Genomic DNA, 18548 nt, shown 5'->3' with positions numbered 1-18548 from the left:
CACACACATTTAGGGATGCCTGGGTATGGGATGGCACAGCGGCCAGTGCAGCTGCTCTGCTGGGTTTGCTGGGGCTGGAGTCCTCCTGGAGAGGAGGGAATCTGGGGTCCCAGCATAAAACAAATGCTTTCTCACTAACTGGGGTGAAGCTGGCTTAGTTACGGGACTGTGATGGTTATGGTGGCCCAAAACTCTACTTGTTGAGCAGGAAACAGATGTTTGGCACGGCTATGGAGCAGAAAAGCTTGTCATCATGGGAGATAGAGAGTGGCATGGGGAGGTGGTGATGCCTCAAACCAAGTCCCCAGCAGAAGCATTTTGGGTTTTCTTGGTTGTGAAATCAGCTTGGTTTCACATTCCAAAGGGTGAAAGCTCTCTCCAGCCCCACAGTGTGACTCAGTGCTTGCCCTGGGCGGTTTTAACCTCAAGCTTGGCAGAATCTGGGATGATGAAGTTGAACTGACAATTCACCTGCCTCAGGTTAACTTGGAATAACCTAATTAATAAGGTTGGGAATATTCGACATCCTCTGCGTTTGCTCCATTAACGCTTCCATGGACCCATTGTCAGCGATTCCATGGTTCCATTGCTGGTGCCGTGGGTGGGGGGAAAGCTTGGACCCTCCCAGGGTGGGATGAATCCCCCGGTGACCCCGGCCGCTCCGTTTGCCGCGCGTTACGGTTCAGCTGAGCACTAGGGGGGACGGCAGGGCGCAGCTCCGGGGCTTTACTCGCCCATTTGCTCCGTTTAAATCCGGTGCGTGGGTGAAAAATCCGCAGAAAAGGTGGCTCGGTTGCCGGGCTGCGGTTACCGAGCCCCGACCGCCGCCGCCGGGGGGCTCGTGGGCTCCGGCCGCTCCGCTCCCCCGGAGCCGCCGAGGCTCAACACCGCCTCCAGCGGCGCGGGGCCCGCTCCGGCGGGGAGCGGCACGGGGAGGGGGCCACGGTCCCACCGGGAGGGTGCACGGGGGCAGAGAGGGGGCACAGACACTGGGGGACCGCACGCTGCTGAACGCGGGGATGCTGGGGGGGACACTGCGGGACGGAGAGCGCTGGCGGGGGGGCCCCGCGGGAGGAAGGATGCTGGGGTGGAACCAGCTTTGTGGGGTACAAAAGGGGTGAAAGCTGCGGGTGGGTCGCGGCGGTGCGGGGCCCGGGGGCGGTGCGGGGGCGGTACGGACCCGGGGCAGTGCGGGGTGCGGGGGCACGGCTCCGCCACGGCGCTCCCCGCCCGCCCGCTCGGGGGCCGGGCCGGCGGCGCTCGGTGCCGCCCGTGCCCCGTTCGGCGCTCCCCGCTCGGGGGCCGGGCCGGCGGCGCTCGGAGCCGCCCGTGCCCCGCTCGGCGCTCCCCGCTCGGGGGCCGGGCCGGCGGCGCTCGGAGCCGCCCGTGCCCCGCTCGGCGCTCCCCGCTCGGGGGCCGGGCCGGCGGCGCTCGGTGCCGCCCGTGCCCCGTTCGGCGCTCCCCGCTCGGGGGTCGGGCCGGCCGCGCTCGGCGCCGCCCGTGGCCCCGCCCGGCGCGGGGCGGAGCGTGCCGCCGTGTCCCCGCCCCGTGACGCGCCATCTCCCGCGGGCGGCGCGCGGCGGCGGCAGAGCGAGGCAGGTGCCGGCGATGGCGGGTCGCGCCCAGCCCAGCGGCCCCGCGGGCAGCGGCGGCGGCGCTCCGGGGCTCCTCCCGCTGCTGCTGCTGCTCCTGTCCGCCGCCGCCATCATCCCCCGAGGTAGGAAGGACGCGGCCCCGCGCACGGGGCTCCGCGCGGACGGGCGGTACCGGGCGGGCGGCGCGCGGAGCGGGGTTCGCGCTCGGGGACCGCGGCGGCGCTCGGGCGGCCCCGGTTGCGGCGGGTGCGGGGCGAGCCCGCCCGCCCTCCTCCGGCCCGGGCCGTGCCCGGAGCGCTCGGTGGTCCCGGGGAAGCGCCCCCGGCGGCGGGAGCGGCGGGCGGGCTCAGCCGCGCGTGGCGGCGCGGGCAGCCGCTGCCGGTTTCCATGGAAGCGGCTTCTGCGCTGCCCCGGGGGGTCATCGGCGGCCCCGCAATTAAAAACTAATTGCTTTGCGCGCCCCCTCTATCTCCCCCCTCTCCGCCCCCCCGGTGTTTGCGGCGGCGCGGGGATGCTGCACCCCTGCGGGAGCGGGGAACCTGTTGGAATCTGAGTGGAACTTGCGCGGCGCGTCGCTCTCCCTCTTCCTCTCTCTCTCCGTCTTCCTCGCTTCCCACCCTCTCTCTCCTTGCTCTCCCCTCTCCCCCGGTGCCCGCTGCCGCAGCCGCGCCCCCCGCCCAGCCGGGCGCGCTCGGGGCGATCGCTCGGGGCTCGGGCGCTGCGGCTGGAACGGGCGCTGGTTCAGTGTGGCTAACGAGGCTCCCCGAGCGGGGCCGGTTGGGTTCTGTCCGCGGCGCCCTCGGGGTGCGGTGCCCCCCGGGCGTTGGGCGATCCCCCCACCCCGCCTGGCTTCGCTCCCCGCCGAGCCCGGAGCCGCAGCAGCGACCCGGCTCGTGTCCGGTGGCTTCGGTTCGAGCATCCCCCGTTAACGCCGCTCACGTTTCCAGTACGTCCGTGGGGCGGCACGGTGCCACACGGCCGTAGGAGCGGTGCTGTGTCCGGGATGTTTGGGAAGAACAAGAGGCCATTGAACGATCTGTTGAATCCCGCTCGTAGGAAAGGGGGGACGAAGGGGCCGCCAGCCCGGCGAACAAAGAGCTTTATTCACAGTCCGTGTACATGTCCATGCTTCCCCGCTCTTCCCGGGCGCCCTTTTTGGTGGGGTGGTGGTGGGGGGAGAGCGCCGGGGTCGTTTTCAGCTTGTTCTCCCCGCGACCGGGGCCGGGGCCGTGCCCGCCCGCCGGCTCCGACCGGGGCTGCGCCTCCGGCTGCGCTGGCGGCCCCAAGGGCGGCTCTGCCCCGGTGCGGGCGCTCCGCAGCCCCGAGCCCGTTCCGGGGAGCCGGGGCGAAGGAGAGGAGCCAGCGCGGCGGCTCTTAGGAAACGCTGCGCTCCGGCTCCCCGCGCCCGGGCTCCTGCGGGCGCTGTGCTGTAGATTCCCAGGTGTCTCGTCACAAGGTGCTGTTTGTGTGCTCGGTGCTTCTCGCTGCCTGGCGAGCCTCCTGCCGCTGTGACCTGGGCACCAGGTTAGGAATACGAGCCCGGCTCCTGGCCGCCGCGTTCATCCTTTGTTTTGCTGTCTTGCTCACCTCAATTCTCTAAGAGCAGTTTTTAGCTGGAGGCCAGTGATCCCCGGCAGGCTCAGCCTGTTCGCCGCTGCCCAGCCAACGGGTGGAACTGTGATTTGGGGTCGCAGAGCTGCTGAAGGGAAACAAAAGCAGGGCTGGATGCTGGCTCGCAGTGGCTGTGCCTGACCCGAGCACCGGGGTGAGAAGCACCGCGCGGCGTGCGCTGAGGTTGTGGTAAGACGGATATTTTGTGGTTGCGGTGCTGTGTTGTGAATCGCAGGATAAAATCCCAGACTGTCTGCGTTTAGGCAAAATTTCCTTACAGCTGAGGACCGTTTTTTCTCTTTTCCCCCCCATTCTCCCCCTTTTCCAAGCTAACAGTGTTAGCTCCAGTGTTCTGCGAAGAGCGAATTAGTGTGAGGCGGCAGCGGCAGCGTAGAGCGCTGTGGCTGTGGCTCCCGCGCGGCTGCCACCCGAGGCACAGCGGTGCCAGCGCTGTGTCACCGCCGTGGTGGCACCCCGTGATGCGGAGTGTGGCTCAGGGTTCTGCTGCCTGCTCTCACCGAGGCGGCTGGAGCAGCAGTAGGCAGCAGCGAGGCTGGGTTTGGGATGAACCGTGCAGTCGGGTGGATCCGTGTGTGTCCGTGGTTCCTCACCAGCCGCTCCCGATGCTCTGCGGTTCGTGGAGCTCCTGATGCCCCTGTGCAGCAGGGCGAGGGCTGAGGAGCGCTCTCGGCTCACTCTGAGGCGCTTGGGCAGCGCTGGGCTGGAGCTCGGAGTCGGTCTGCGCTGGCACTCGGCACTTCAGGGACAGCAACTTTCCAGCAGGAGCCTCAGGAGGCGTTTGGAGACGGCGTTGGCGTGGAGCCGTGACCCGGCCGTGGCACGGAGCTGGCCAGGGCTGCTTGTGGCTGCAGCCTCCGTGTCTGCCGACACCAAACCGGCCCCGGAGAAGCCCCCATGAAGGCAGGGAGCGCTCCCAGCGCGGCTGCGCTGAGCCAGGCTCCTTTGTAAACACAGCGTGAGTTTCCAAGGAGCCTTTGTATGCAAGCGAGGCGAGGCTGCTCGTCCCTGGCCTTCAGCAACACGCGCCGCGTTCTGCATGCGACGCAAACACCGGCGGGGAAGGGGCTGGGGAATAAAGCGATCCATCTGGGTTGCAGCTTGGGCTCATTTGTCTTGCGTGTAGGCACTTGAGCCCAGGTTTATAAGCACGACAATCTGGTTTGAAACCACTGCCAAGGAGGCTCCTGAGGATGGCGAGGCGAGGAGATCGCTGCGCTCCGTGCGTGCTCGGCTCTGAGGAGGGGGCGGCTGTCAGCACCTTCTGCAGGATGGACATCCCCGGGTGGACGCTGTTGGATGGACACCGCCATGGGGATGGGCGCTGCCGGTGTCCCTTGGCACGGGTGGCCGCTGCTGGTGGCAGAGGTGGCTGCGGTGACAGGAGGCCGGAGAAGAGCCGCGCTCCCCGGGGACCCCCCGGCCGTGCTGCCGATGCTGCGCTGCCGTCGCCTTTGTTTGCCTTGCGCTGTCTTTCCTGGTGTGTAAATAAAGGAGGCTCTGTAATCAAACAGCGCTGGCTCCGTCGGCCGGGCGCTTGGCGAGCCTTGCCCCGGCCCTGCCAGCGCCGGTGGGGCCGTGCCTGTGCCATCAGCGGTGAGCTCTGTGCCCCATTGCTGCCTGGAAAATGGGTCAGCTCCTGAACCCTGCGTCTGCCCGGAGTCAAACCTGTGTTCCAGCCTGGATACACCCTCTGCCTGAACGGACCATCCGAGCGCTCCTCAGAAAAAGCAAAGCCACCTTCCTGCGTGTAGGCAGAGTTTTCTGGATGTTTCTCTTGAATGGCTGTTTTTTAGGGATTATTGTCAGACTTTGTATAGGGGTTTTGACAACCTGTTCCTCTTCTGGGTGTTGGTGGCACTTCTGTCAGGAAAGCAGGGGCTCCGTCCTGTATCCAAACATTTCGGTTCCTGTCTGGGGCTCCAGATGTGAGCAGGCTCCAGGAGAGGAGCGTGAGGCTGCAGCCTTCCCTGGAGCTGAGCCAGGAAGTGAATGCTTAACACAGTGCATTGAGAGCGCAAGCAAAGCTGGACACACAGCCAGTGTCTGCCGAGAAACTGGATGCTACATGTTAAAAAAGTTAAGTTGTGCTTGTTCCTCCGGGGGACATTGTGAGGTGCAAACCCACCGGCGCTAAATAAAGGGAACGCTGTGGAAACCTGCCACGGAGGAGAGACCCTAGGTGGAATGTTGTAATTAGGAGCGGTATGTACTTGTTTAAGTTCATAAATCAGTCTCTTTCCCGGGCTGTAATTGCCGGCTGCAGGAGCAGCTGCCGCTGCGGTTCCTGGGGAGCTCCGCCACAAAGGCTTTGAAGGTCGCCCAGCGTGGGCTCGGCGCTCGGGGCGCGCGCTGGGGAGCGGGGCGGGCCGGGCTGTGCGCAGGCGAGTGCCAGGGAAGCGCCACGGGGCTCCGTTCGCTCCCAGCCCTGGTAATTGGGAACGCAGCGAGCTGTGGGCCTGCCCTGCCCCATGAGATGAGCCGTGGTTCAGCCACGAGCTGCATTTAGTTATTGCAGTTTTTAATTTGCCATACTGTGGCTGCAGGCGACTCCTCTGATGGCCCTGCCCATGTGTGACCGCCACCCGTCTGCTGTCAGCCTCTTTTGCTGTGGAAACAGTTTTTCTTCTTCCCAGTGTCCTCGGTACCTGTTGAACCTCTCGGTTTTCCTGCTGTGTTGCGCATCAGGCTCTCACATCTTTGCAAGGCGTTGGGTTGGGTGTTGGGGAGCCCTGCAAACCGCTGTACGCTGCTGGATGGGGCTCTGGAAACCCGAGTTTCGTGTCAGGGTGTTTCACCCTTCCCAGATTCCAGCGAGGAATGCAGATCCCCAAGGAGATTTGCCTCTCGGGGTTTCTCAGAGCCATTGCTGGGCCCTCACCACACGCTCACCCGCGGTGTGTGGCTGGTGGCTGCTTGCATTTAAAACATTTGCCTGGGACGTACCAGGGACATTTGCTGCCCTCCACTCCTGGTTATTTTAGACCAACAATGTCCCTCTGTAGGGCTGGGCTGGCTATTTTTACCCTGTGGTGTGGCTTTAATTTACTGTGTTCTTCTGTGGTTTAAAAACTTGAGCATTACAAAGGCTCTGCCCTTACCAAATTCTCAAGGTGAATCAGTAGAATATTTGATACCCCATTAAGTTCCAGTCTGAAGGATCAAAGAGATACTTAGGCACATCTCTTTGCTCAGAGATATAAAACTTTTGTGGGCTGTAGCTTAACTGGAAAATGTCTTTAGTTTTGCTTTTTTAGGTATTTTTTTGTCCCTGGAAGTGCTGGAGCTCCTTGGTGGTGTTGTTTGCTGACAGTCTCATAGACTGGTGCTGCCTGCTGGCAGCTCTGTGCTGGCTTTGCTGTGGTCCTGCCCCAGTGACACAGCCCAGGTCCCCCTCCCCTCCTCGGGCAGTTCCAGTCAGGTGCCAGCATTGGATGGGGAATAGTCTCTTTACAGTGAACGACTGCCAATGGGTTTTAAAGCCCAGGTGTGCATTTGGCAGGGGGAAAAAGTTGTGTTGGAAACTCTGCTCCTCTGCCAAGCCCAGCTGTGAAGTTTGCCCTCAGCAGTTACACTCCTGGCTGAGCCTTTCTTCCCTAGGAAATGTCCCATTTTCTGGAGCCCTTGGCTGAGCCATGGGGGATGGAGATGTCTACCTGCAGATCAGGGAGATGCCAGTGAGCCATCAGAGCCAACAGCGTCACGCTGCCTCTTAAAGTTGTGCTCAGCCTGGAGCGGTTGGGTGTATAAACCCCTGGGTTCAGGTTACGTCTGGAATAAACTGCTCTGATCTCCTGGTGTCCTCTTTTAGCAGTTAGTGAGCCTGCACCTGATTTATGATCTCCTCCAAGGTCTGCTTGCAGAATGGAAATGTCACTGCATGCCCTGCGCTGTCAGCAGGGCTCTGGCTGGAGCTCTGCAGTGGGGCCTTCCCTTCACAGGGATGCCCTTGGGTGCTGCTCCTGAACGTGGTGACTCTTGGACTGAGAGCCCTCGACATTTGGTACAGGAACAGAGCAGCAATGCTTTTATGGAGATGAATTTCTCGTGGAGAGCAGGGGCCAGACTGGGTAAGCTCCATCAGGGCTGGTCTGGGAGTGCTGTGCTGGGATGGGGGCCCAGTGGGGTCCTGTCACCCTGGGCTGTGTGACACCTCATCTGCACCCCAGACCCCGCTCCCAGCCTGCTCCTGCAGTGTAGATCCCCTCTCCAGAGTGTGACAGGAAGAGAGAAATATGAAGCAGCAAAGTGACATTCCCTCCCTCCCCTTCTCCCCCCGTGCAGCAATAGAAATACGAGGCTGAGTCTGCAGCGTCAAAAGAGAGATCAGAGTAATCGGATCAAGCATGAGGAACTGCTTGTTGCTGCTTCCCTGTTTTTAAATGAGGCTGCCTGGCAGCTTCCCTGGCAGAGCACTTTCAACATGACTCGTGTTCAGCTTTGGAGCTGGGGTTGCAGCAGAGTCGGGCTCCGTGAGAATTGGGCTGGAAAGGGAACTTTGTGCGTAGCCTCTGGGCTAACACACAGAAATAAAGGCTCCCTGTGCCCCCACGGCCCTGGTTCTGTAGCCGAGCAGAGGCACATCTGTCCCCAATTCTGCAGAGAGAGCACTCTCACTTTGTGCATTTACCACAGTGATGCTGCTCTGGGGTGTGCTCCGGGATGCCAGTACATCCCTGACCTTGGGGAAGCACAGTGACTGTCTCCAGAGCCATTTCTGCCTCGCTGCCCTGGTGTGGCACAGGATAACTCTGTCTGTGGAGAGGTGTTGCAATGGTGCAGCTGGGTCAAACCAGGGCGGAGAGCTGCTGGCTCAGCTGCAAAGGCTTCTCTTCATGCAGTGTCTGTGTGCTGGCTGGGTGCAGGTGGACACCCATCCATCCATCCATCCACCCACCCACCCACCCATCCATCCACCCACCCATCCATCCATCCACCCATCCATCCATCCATCCATCCATCCATCCATCCATCCATCCCAGTCTTTGATGCTGGCGCTGCTCCAAGCACCTGGATGCTCACCTGCACTGCTGCAGTGCCTGTGCTCACAGAAACCCTGCGTTGCTCCATGGATTTGCTTGTGAGGTTGTTCTGCTAATCCTGACTGGTTTCCCAGTAATGAGAACCTGAAATATCCACATGTAGAGAGCTGTTGGTGTAGCTGGGTTTGTTTTGCATTCTCATTCTGAGTTATTTGGCTTGGAAACATGGTTTGGACCCCTTTGCCTGTGCTCCCATTGCCTCTTTGACGTCTTCGTTCCCGTTGACTAATGCAGACATGGTGTTGGAAGCCTGGTGGAAGCAGGGGCGCTCCCAAGAGTCTCTGCTGCTGCTTTTCCTACTCTGTATGGAATTAGGTGCTGTTTTCAGCTGTTTGAGGACAGGCCTTGCCATGCACTCACAGGCTCTTCAGCAGAAAGCTGTGCTGGTTTGGTGTCAGCAGGTCTTACAAAGCCCTTGTGCCAGATCTCTGCCTTGCTGGGGAGGACTGTGGCTGTGGGTACCATGAAATCCCAGCGATGCTGTCCCTGCTGTGGTTCCCTGTGACAGCCTGGCTGGGCTCCCTGCACTGGGGTACCATGAAATCCTGGTGATGCTGTCCCTGTTTGGTTCCCTGTGACAGCCTGGCTGGGCTCCCTGCACTGGGGAAGCTGCTGACAACCATCAAAGCCCCGAATGCCTGTCATCATCAGCCCTCAGCTTTGTCAGGCAGAGCTGCTGGGGACGCTTGGTTTGTCAGGACTCCTCGGAGCCAGCCAGCCTTCCCAGGGTGGGCTCAGCAGGAGCAAACACAGCCAAACCCCTGCTTGCCTTGGGAAGAGTTGTCGTGGTGTTGGCTTGACAGCAGCTCTGGTTCTGCAGGCGGATCCGTTCCTTTGCCACCCTCGTTTGTGCAGTCGGGAGGAGCAGCGTGTGGCTCCCCAGTTTGCAGGAGGATTCCTGTCCTGGAGGGTGAGAGGCAGAACAGATCTCTGTCTGGATCAGGGCTTTGTGACAGCCCTGTGCTTGTGGGGACTCACTGGGATGGAGCAGGAGTTGTGTAATAACCCACTCCTGCCTCTTGTCCACAGTCACTGTCCAGGTGGATGCAGGGGGGTTCTCTTGGTGCACAGAATGTGAGTGTGACTTCTCCTTTGGCACTTCGCTGCCCTTCGTTTGCTGTGATTTTACAGACTGCTCGGGATGAAGACAGCATCATTCAGAGTCTGTCTGCAGGGTGAGGGCACAGTGGCTTTTCCTGCCCTGCCGCAGTCACAGCCCCGTTTTCCTCAGCTCCTGGTCTGTGGGTGGCTCCAGAGGAGACGTTACTCATCCCTGAGTAGGCAGAAGCACCGAGAGCGAGTCCCACGCTGAGGTTGCTGAGCTCTGGCCACACAAACAGCTTTTCCTTCGATTTAAAGGTCTTACAGCCCTAATCGTTCCCTGGAATCTTTACCAGAAGGCGCAGGTTTAATCAACTCCCCGAATCCATAACTGCCAGGTATTGCTTCCTCAGCACAGGAGCAGAGCCGTGCCTCTCGCTGGGAAGGGTGAAGATTAAAGTGGGATAGACGGGAGATTAACAGTGTTCCCTTCAGACAGCGCCGGGGAACGGGGAGACGCTCCGAGAGGAGGAATAAAGGAAATTCTTGGAGGCAAATCACTTACTGCTCTGTAGGGATCCGTGGAGCCTTGTAAACAGAGGCTTTACAGCAAACCCAGTGCTCTGGCTCTTAAATCACTCTGGGAGAATTTTGGATGTACAGTTAAAGGATGCCCCTCCAGGCTCTCATTAGCAAATTGGATCCAAAATTTTCATGTTAACACAACATGATGTGTGTGGAATGCAGCTCAGGAAGGTCGGTCCAGCTGTTGGGTCTGGGATACTCTGTTTTCTGTTGAGGTTGGGTGGGTCTATTGATCTCATTGCTGTTTTGGAAGGGGGAGGTTTAGCGGAGTCCCATTAAATGGGATTTCAGTGTTTCCTTCAGAATAACTCATTCTAAGTTCCTGCAAGAGTAAATATCTTATTCACAAGCCGCTGCTTCTTCCTCTCGTCCCCTCATGTACTGCATCCCTCTGAATCTGAGTTTTTTGGGCAAGGCAGGATAAGAAAATGAAAATGGCTCTCCATGGCTGATGGGGCCTGTGGGGTGTGAAAATCCTGTCTGAAGGCAGGGAGGGACTGAAATGATCCTGCAGGAAACAAATGAGGATTAATAAGCTATTTTCAGCCTGGCTATTTGCTTCTTCCCAGGGAGAGCCCGGTGGAGTGACCAGTCCAGTGGGTGTCCTGAGGGAGAGGGGATTTTGTGCCGGAATAATTAATGTGGATGTTGGTGGGTGTGCATGCACAAGGAGGATATTGGAGCAAAGTGGTTTTGGGATTCTCCTCCTCCTGGATTTCACTGCCCAAGGAGCAAATCTTGCTGAAAGCTGTCCCTGAATCCTCTGGGGAACCTTTGGAAATGCAGCTCCTCGTTGCTTCATGTAAAATGTCTTTGTAGCAGTTGAGGATGCTGGCGTCCATTAAAGACACAATCCAAAGCCATGCGAGAGCTTTAATAACTTGGTATTTTTGTTGTGCCAAAAAATCCAATTACATACGGAATCACTTTTCCTTTGTAAAGGTCTGGGAAAGTGTTTGCCTGAACTGCTGTGGAAGCGGCATTTCAGTGAACCAGCTGAAAAGTCACTTTTGTCACTTTAATGGGTGTAATAAAATGGTCCATCCTGGGGGAGTGAGGGAGGGCGACAGAAAAGCCTCTCTGAAATTGGGATCTTTTAATTTTAAATTGGTTCCTCGGATTTACAAGGGTTTCAAAGGCAGATGGAGAGGGAAGAGCTCTGGGTAGCTGTGGAAGCAGCTCGTCCCTGTTTTTCTGAGAAACGTACAGATCCCGTGGATGGAGTGTTTAGGAAATGGACACGAAATACACACGTATATACAGAAAATGCACAAAGCCAAGCACAGGAAGGTGTGGATGGCTGGGTGCTCGTGGCTGTGGCAGGCAGGGTGGCCCTGGGGGCTCAGCTATCCTGTCCTCAGTGCTATCAGTGATCCTGGAGTGCCGTCACTGCTTGTTTCCCACCCAACGTGGTTCTGTTTGTCTGGTCTGCTCCTGGAGTGGCGTTTTTCAGCCTTCATTTGTCCAGATTATCAGCATGCAGAGGAGAGCTGCCTGGTATTTACATGATTTAGTTGTAAATATGGTTAAGTGTTGATAGATATTGTTGTCATAAGTGCTTACAGCTCCTGGACTGATTACTGAATTTCTTATGTGGAAATGTGTACAAGCTCGGCGTGCGAGCAGCTTCCCAGGGGAGGTGTGAGGAAGGAGCCTGTGGTTTCTGTGTGGAAATCAAAGCCCAGATGTGGCTGCAGTGGGTGAATTTATGGGGGAAGTGCTGTCGGGTTTGGCTGGCAGCAGCCGGGGCTCCGAGGCTGTGATGGAGGGAGAATAAAAGGCTCTTGTTGCCTGTTTTTGGGAACAGATGCTGTTCTGTGGAACAACTATTCGGGGCTGATATGCATAGGGAACATCTGTAGGGTTATACGCCAGGGCTCCGGCTGAGGGATGTTCATCCCCGCCACTGGGCTGATGGAACAAATGTGTTATTTGCTGGTAGTTTTATTTTTAATTGACTGATAGGCTGTGCTTGAGCCGCCCTTGTTTAACAGTCTTATTTCCAGAACGCTTTACATCCCTGCTCAGAGCCCTGAATTAGCAGACGAGTGTTTCTGGAAGTGTCTCTCTGAAGGCAGAAAGCCTGGATTTGGCAGAATCCTCTCCAGGGGGGTGAGGATTGCGGAGGGCTCTGTGATCCTGATCACGGTCCTGAGAACCTGTGCATCCTTTGTGTTTGCCCGCAGAAAGGGAGATTTATGGGGTGGTTTGGCGTTCTGAGGTCGGAGCGGTTATTAGGATAAAGCACGGGCAGAGAGGCCAGCTGTGCTGTGCTGTGCGTGGAGGGGATTTGTGGATGCGATGTTGAGCTCAGCGCTGAATTTAGGGCAGAGATAAAAGCCTCTCCCCACCCCGGAGTGCTTCCGTGCGTAATGCCAACACTCAAATCCTCGCTGTGCTCGGGCTGCGGGAGAGAGCCCGGGAGCTGCATCCCAAATGCTGCGTGCGGGGTGGGAGAGGCAGCGCGTCCTGCCCGCCCTCCCCGGTGCGCTCCTCGCTCCAGAGCTGCTTTTGGGCGGCACAGCCGAGCTGCGAGGACCTGCGTGTGCTCCCTGCCAGGCAAGAGCTGTCCCCTTGGAGGGAGCTGGAACAGCGTGCCTGGATCCGCTCTGGCGCCCAGTCTGCCTGCCATCCCCTCCATCCAGGGCTGTTCTGCCTAAAGGGGGGAAAATCCCCCAAAAACCCTTGTGGGATCAGGAGGGAAGGGAAAAGAGGAGCCCCAAGTACTTAGTATGGGCAGTGCGAGCTTTGCGGAGTCACACATCCAGATGGATTACATGAGGAACTTGACATCTTGTTTAAAAACAAATCATTCATTATGTAGCAGTGAATAATCAAGCATTACAGTTTCATCTCTGGAGGTTCCTTTTTTGGTTGGAATTTTGATAGTTCAGTAATTAAAAGCTGTAAGCTATTACACTGTCTACATGTTGATCAATTGGTAATTAAAAAGTTGATGATAGATATGGTATTTCATGGGACTGCTTGGTTACGGTCAGATTTCCTTCGTGTGTTTTGAAAATTGTCGTTTAACTTAACATTTAAACGTTTTTCAATATTCATGGGCTGTTTTACTTGATTTTTATAAATGCCTTTTAATGATCACAATTTGCATATGGTAATTTAGAATCAGGGAATCGTTTAGGTTAGAAAAGCCCTGTAAGATCATCGAGTCCAGCCATTAACCCTGCACTGCCGAGGCCACCGCTAAATCCTGTCCCCAAGTGCCACATCCACGCGGCTTTTAAATCCCTCCAGGGGTGCTGACCCCCTCTAGGCAGGGCTTTAAGGGAAGGAATTTTACCAATATCCAGCCTGAACCTCCCCGGTGCAGGATCTGCTGAGCTCCCACGGCTGAGGCGCTTTGGGGTGAGCTGGATAACACAATCAGGGATAAAGCAGTCCAAAATGAAGGAAAACTGGGCTGGTAATGGCCTCCGTGATGGAAGATTCATTGCTTCAGGAGTCTAATCTGAGACCAAAATGAAGCCCAAACCTGACAGTCTTCGGAGCATAATGCAAGATTTACTGCTCTGCCACGCTCAAGAGATTAAAAATAAAAACAGCCATCCTCCAAACCACCCTTCCCGTGCCTGCAAAACTTAGGGAAAACCAGGGGGTTTTGCTTCTTTTGAGTGAAAAACCCCAAAATAACCCCAAACAGAATGGGCTCATCCCTACTGCACAGCTGAGGAGGTGCGTGGTTCAGGTCGTGCCTCCTTCGTGGTGATGCATCCCTGGCACTGGAGGGGTCCGAGGAGCCAGAAAGCAAACCCTGGATCCTTCCAAAGGGTGAACTCCTTCCCAGCGCTCACCCCTGATCCCTGGGATGTCCTTCTGAATCCAAGACAGAGTGATCTGCATCCTCCTGCTGGTTCAGAGCCTGTGGTGGCTTCACCTGCTCGTTGGGGACAGGGACAGTGTTGGGGTGACCAGTTCTGCTGGAGATGCTTCACATCTGTCCTGGAAAGCCCTTGGTTTGAAAACCACTTTGTCCTGAGACACTTGTTGCTTTGTGACAGCTGGTTCCAGTAATTTGTTTTTATAGGGCAGTTTGTAGTAAATGAATGACACGTTGAATATTTTAGCGAGATTTCAGATTATCTAAAGAATGTTTTCCGGTTTACTAATTGGTAGATAATGCTGAATACATTGATGCTGACACGAGCAAATGGACGTGAAGTGATTTTGAGGCGAGGCTCATTAGAAGATGCTCTGATTCAGTCACCAGGAGATGTCAGCTCGTGGCCGTGCGCTCGGACCCCGCCGCTCAGGGCTGCTCTGATTGCGGGGACGTGGGGCTCTGCTCACAGCCCGGTGACAGGGGCTGGAGCTGCCCTGGCAGAAGGCAGCAAGGCAGTAATTGGTGATCCTGAGGGGCTCCTTTTGTGCCGTCCTCAGCCGGGCGAGGGCTGGGTTTGGAATCAGATTTCTCTAAAGAGAAGCAAACCAAGGGTGGCTGGGCGTCACTGAAGGTGTGCCCAGGTGGGCAGCGTGCCCAGGTGAGTTTCTGGGGCAGGCACTGTGTTCAGAGGGATTCCCAAAGGCCTGATTCTCGTGGTGATACTCACAGAATACACTGCAATGTGCAGGGAGTTCCTTGGTGATCAGATCCTCAGAGTGCTCCTGGCGAGCAGTGACAGTCCAAAAGCACCTTGCTTTAACCCCAGAGAGAAGGTGGGTGTTGTTGTCTCCTCAGGCAATAAATCCCTGCAGTGTCTGCTGCTCCACGTCCCATTTATTGTACAGAGCAGGAGATTTTTCACTCCCACAGATTAGGATCTGCCTTTTTTTGGGTCTTCCATCAACAAAATTAACTTTTCCCTTTCTCTGTGCATCTATGAAGGATGTTGCTTTGCTCTCTTGCAGGCAGTGTCTGAAGTTCTGAGTTCACAAAGCTGGATTTGCTCAAATCTCTTGTTTTCATTCCCTGCAAACAAAGGAGGGGCAGTTGGTGCCTGTGCAGCTGCAGCCAGTGTTAACCCTTTGTCCTTCAGGCTTTGTTTCGTGTGAGAAATCATGGGAAGGTTTTACCAAATGTGGTAATTCTATGGGAAAAGTCCCTTATTTCCTGTGTTTGGGAATGCTCAGAAGTTAAGGGATTTCTGTAAGGTGATTGATTCTCAAAATGCAGCCAAGTACAGTGGGCAGCAACACTGGGGGAGTCCTGAGAATGTTTGGGCAGAATACCCAAACCATCCAACCCAACCAACCAAAACACATTTCTTACTTGGCTGAGGAGAAATGGAGCAGTTTGGGGTTAACTTTTCTGGGAGTGAGTCCTCAATTTCCCCAGGCTGATCTCTGCAGACACATGGAGGATGAAAGCTGCTGTGGGAGGAAAATGAGGGAGCAAAGTCCTTTACCAAAGCCGCTTTCCAGGCAGAGGATGATCAGGAAAAGCTCTTCCAAAGGGGGGGAAAACCTCAAAAAACCCCAGGCAATGAAGTTTCAGCTTTCCCCTGTCACCACAGGCTTGCCAGGGGCATTCAGATGGTGGCTGGTGCCTTGCTGAATTTTCACTAATGTCTAAAATTAATCAAAATGAGCGTTATCCATTTAGTGCATAATCCCTTCTGTAGGCTGTGTGTAGGCATAATCAAGGGATGCCAAATGTATTACATTACCTGGGATATTTGGGGATATTTTTATTCTACTCAGAGTAATCTGCAAGATCTGATACGAAGAGACACAAAAGGTTAGTTGAAAGCAGACAAGAACTGAATCATTGACTTGAGGAGGAACTGCATTGTGCAAGCTGTAATGCTCCTTCTTATTCATTACTGCAATTATAATTATGGAACCCAAAGTATTTAATTGGCCTCCCAGACTCTTCACACTGAATAGATTGCATTGTTACCATTTAAAAAAAAATATCCTCTTATGCATTGCAAATACGTGTGCGTGTTGCTCTCTGGCTCTCAAGAGGTTTCTTTGTTTATGTGATGAGCGATTAACTGAATTAGGGATCTCTGCTGCGCTGTGTCAAACCAGAATCCAGCGGAAGGAGAGTGCTTCCCGGATGTCAGGTGGTGGTGGAAGCTCTGGAATCAGAACTCGGTGCAGGGAAAGCACCAAACCCCAGTGGGGTGAGGGCTGTCGGGAGGTGTCGGGAGTACAGAATTCTGCAGGTGGGGCTGGTCTCAGGGCAGTGGGGCTGTGCCCGCTGCTCCAGGGCGATCCTGCCGTGCCTCAGCCAGGAGGAGCTGGCTCAGGTTGGCTGGGTTTGTGTGGCTCTGCGTGTGGAACAAACAGCCGCGTGTAATTACCAGGCAGTAATTCCATCCAGGCGCGGGCAGAGCCTGTTTGCTCTCCGCTAACAGCGGAAAGGTGAGGAGAGGTTTGTTTTCCCGCCCTCATCCCGCGTCCCTCGTGCCTCCCCGGCAGCGTTTATCGTCCTTTGCCGATCCTTTAGTGCTCTCACAAATGGAAGGGCAGCGAGTTTGGGTACGCAGCCCGTCCAAGCCGCTCTTCAGTGGAGCGTTCCGCCGGAATTGCCGCTGCTCCTGGCTGAGCCTGGCGAGGGACGGGGCTGGAACCGTCACACACAGAGATGCTGTGTGTAACACTTGGCAGAAGGACCTGAAATTGGATTACAAGCTCCTATTCCAGCAAGTAAACGTCCACGGTGTTTTTTATAGCTTATCTCTATTCATCTCTGTTTGCAGGCTCTGCTTGCCAAGCGTTAATGTAAACACTCTATTTTGAGACGTCGGTCCATTTGCCTTCTGGAAATCCTTCTTTTATAAGGTGGTAGTAAAGTCTGTGCATAAAACCAGAATAGCTCTGTGGTCATAACTGCACTGATGCAGCGCAGCTGGCGGTGCTGGCCACCTTACCTGGGGTCCTGGGCTTGCAGGTGGGGCAGCCAGGGCAGGGAGATCAGCTCTGTGTGTGTATAGATATATGTGTAGATATACATAGATATGATTTTCTGTCTCCCCAGTGAGGCTGCAGATCTCTGGTAGTTGAATTTGAAAGAATTAAATTGACTTTCAACTTATTGGACTCGCTTCCAGTACTCTGCTAGAACAAATTTTGCAGAGTTGGTGCTCGGTGCAGAATGGATGATGGTTTGAACTCTTCGGGGGATTTAGGGAATGGTTTTATTGTATTGTTGGTTTGGCCGAAAAAATCATAATGGAAACATCACCCGAAAGAGATTAAACAGAGAAAATGAACCAATTCTGTGTGTCCAGCCAAGCGGTTGCGTATTCTGGTGGTGTAATATGTTGCACAATATTTTGGAAGAAACTGTAAATTCTGGGAAACGTGGCCTGGAAAATGTGCGAAGAATCCCGGCATTCTGTGAATGTGCAATCTGTGCAGCTCTCCCAGGGAACTGGGTGTCAAGTACTTAGGAATATTTACTGGTTCAGAGCCTTCTCGTGTTTATTTTGGGCTGCTTTGTGATTGGGAAAAAGCGTGAGGATTGAGATACTTCCCTGCCTCCTTGGAGAGGACAGACGGCAGTGAATGAGGAGATGAAGGCGGAACTTCCCAGCGGAGAGCTGTTTGTATGGGAATGAAATGGAAATGCGCCTTCCTAGCGTCAGGAAACCTGTAAATAAAACCTGTTTGCTTCCTCTCTGTTTGCTCCACTTTCCCGAAAACTTGTTTACATATTAAAGGGTGTTAAACTGTCTTCCTTTGTGGCAGGTCTCACTCAGAGCTGGGCTGAAGGAATGGGAATGAAAGGCTCCCATCACTGCTCTGGATAAGGGACCGGCCCTGTGGCAGTGTGTGGGAATGGATTGGGCAGGACAAATAAAAGGTGGTTTTTGTGCTCTGGCATTGCCGTGAGGTCAGGGAGGGAAGGAGGGTGCAGGAGAAGCTTCCTACACACGTGTGGGGTGGTGGGACAATGAACAGGGCACCTTCCTGCTGCCCTCTGCCTGCCCACGGTGAGGATTGGGGCTGTGGCTGGTGTTGGTGTGACTGTGGGGTCTGCAGGAGCTCGCTCTGGTTTGAGAATTTTGCCCCTTTGGCCACAAGAAAGGAGGGCTCAGAGGAAGGAAGGACATCCCTAGAGGTGTTCCAGACCCAGGCTGGACAGGGCTTGGAGCAGCCTGGAAGGGCAGGGAGTTTGGAACAGGGTGGACTTTAGGGTCCCTTTGAACCCAAGCCGTTCCTGATTCTGTGTCTCAGTAAAACCATGGAATTGCATTAAATTTGGGACCCAGTTGTGATGATTTCTGAGAAGACTCGTGGTCAGGCAGGAGCCTGTGACTGAAGGATGCTCAGGTGATGTTAGGAGGGGAAGCAAACAGCTCAATCACTGTTCAATAACACATTTTTACTGCTCTGTAGTACTTTGATGTTCCCTTGGGCTCAGTTGGGGCTCTGGCTCTGCAGCACCCCTGGCTCTCAGCCACCAGGGACCTTGGCACCAGGTGTGCCACTGTGAGCCCTGTGTGCCACCAGCCTCCTGCTGACAAATGGCAACTCTTGCTTAATTTTTATCCCCAATTATGGAGCTCCAGGACCCATTTTTCAGGTGGAATGTTGGAGCCATTAAGAAGAAATAAGTAAACTCTGCTGCATTCCATCATTCTTGGCAGGTACCCAGTGGTCTGTAGCTGTAATGTATGTGCATTTCTATGCAGGTATTTTTCATAAGCCTGGTGCCTGGCACTGTCTGAGGCTTTGTTTGCTG

General features: G+C 55.7%; 1 protein-coding gene across 8 annotated transcripts in view; it reads left to right on the top strand.

Moving 5' to 3' along the window:
• Positions 1-1608: 1608 nt before the first annotated feature.
• Positions 1609-18548, top strand: part of CADM1 (cell adhesion molecule 1) — a 141771-nt gene continuing 124831 nt past the window's right edge. For all 8 annotated transcript variants that reach the window (XM_054291369.1, XM_054291368.1, XM_054291366.1 and 5 more), the window contains exon 1: positions 1609-1717. In XM_054291369.1, coding sequence (XP_054147344.1) covers positions 1609-1717 — 109 coding nt within the window. The remainder of the gene's footprint in view (positions 1718-18548) is intronic.

This window comes from Melozone crissalis, unplaced genomic scaffold (genome assembly GCF_028551555.1).
Source record: "Melozone crissalis strain CALT ecotype California unplaced genomic scaffold, PUWL_Pcris_2 ptg000092l_1, whole genome shotgun sequence".
Classification (NCBI taxonomy): Eukaryota; Metazoa; Chordata; class Aves; order Passeriformes; family Passerellidae; genus Melozone; species Melozone crissalis.
This window is presented reverse-complemented; position numbering and strand designations above follow the sequence as displayed.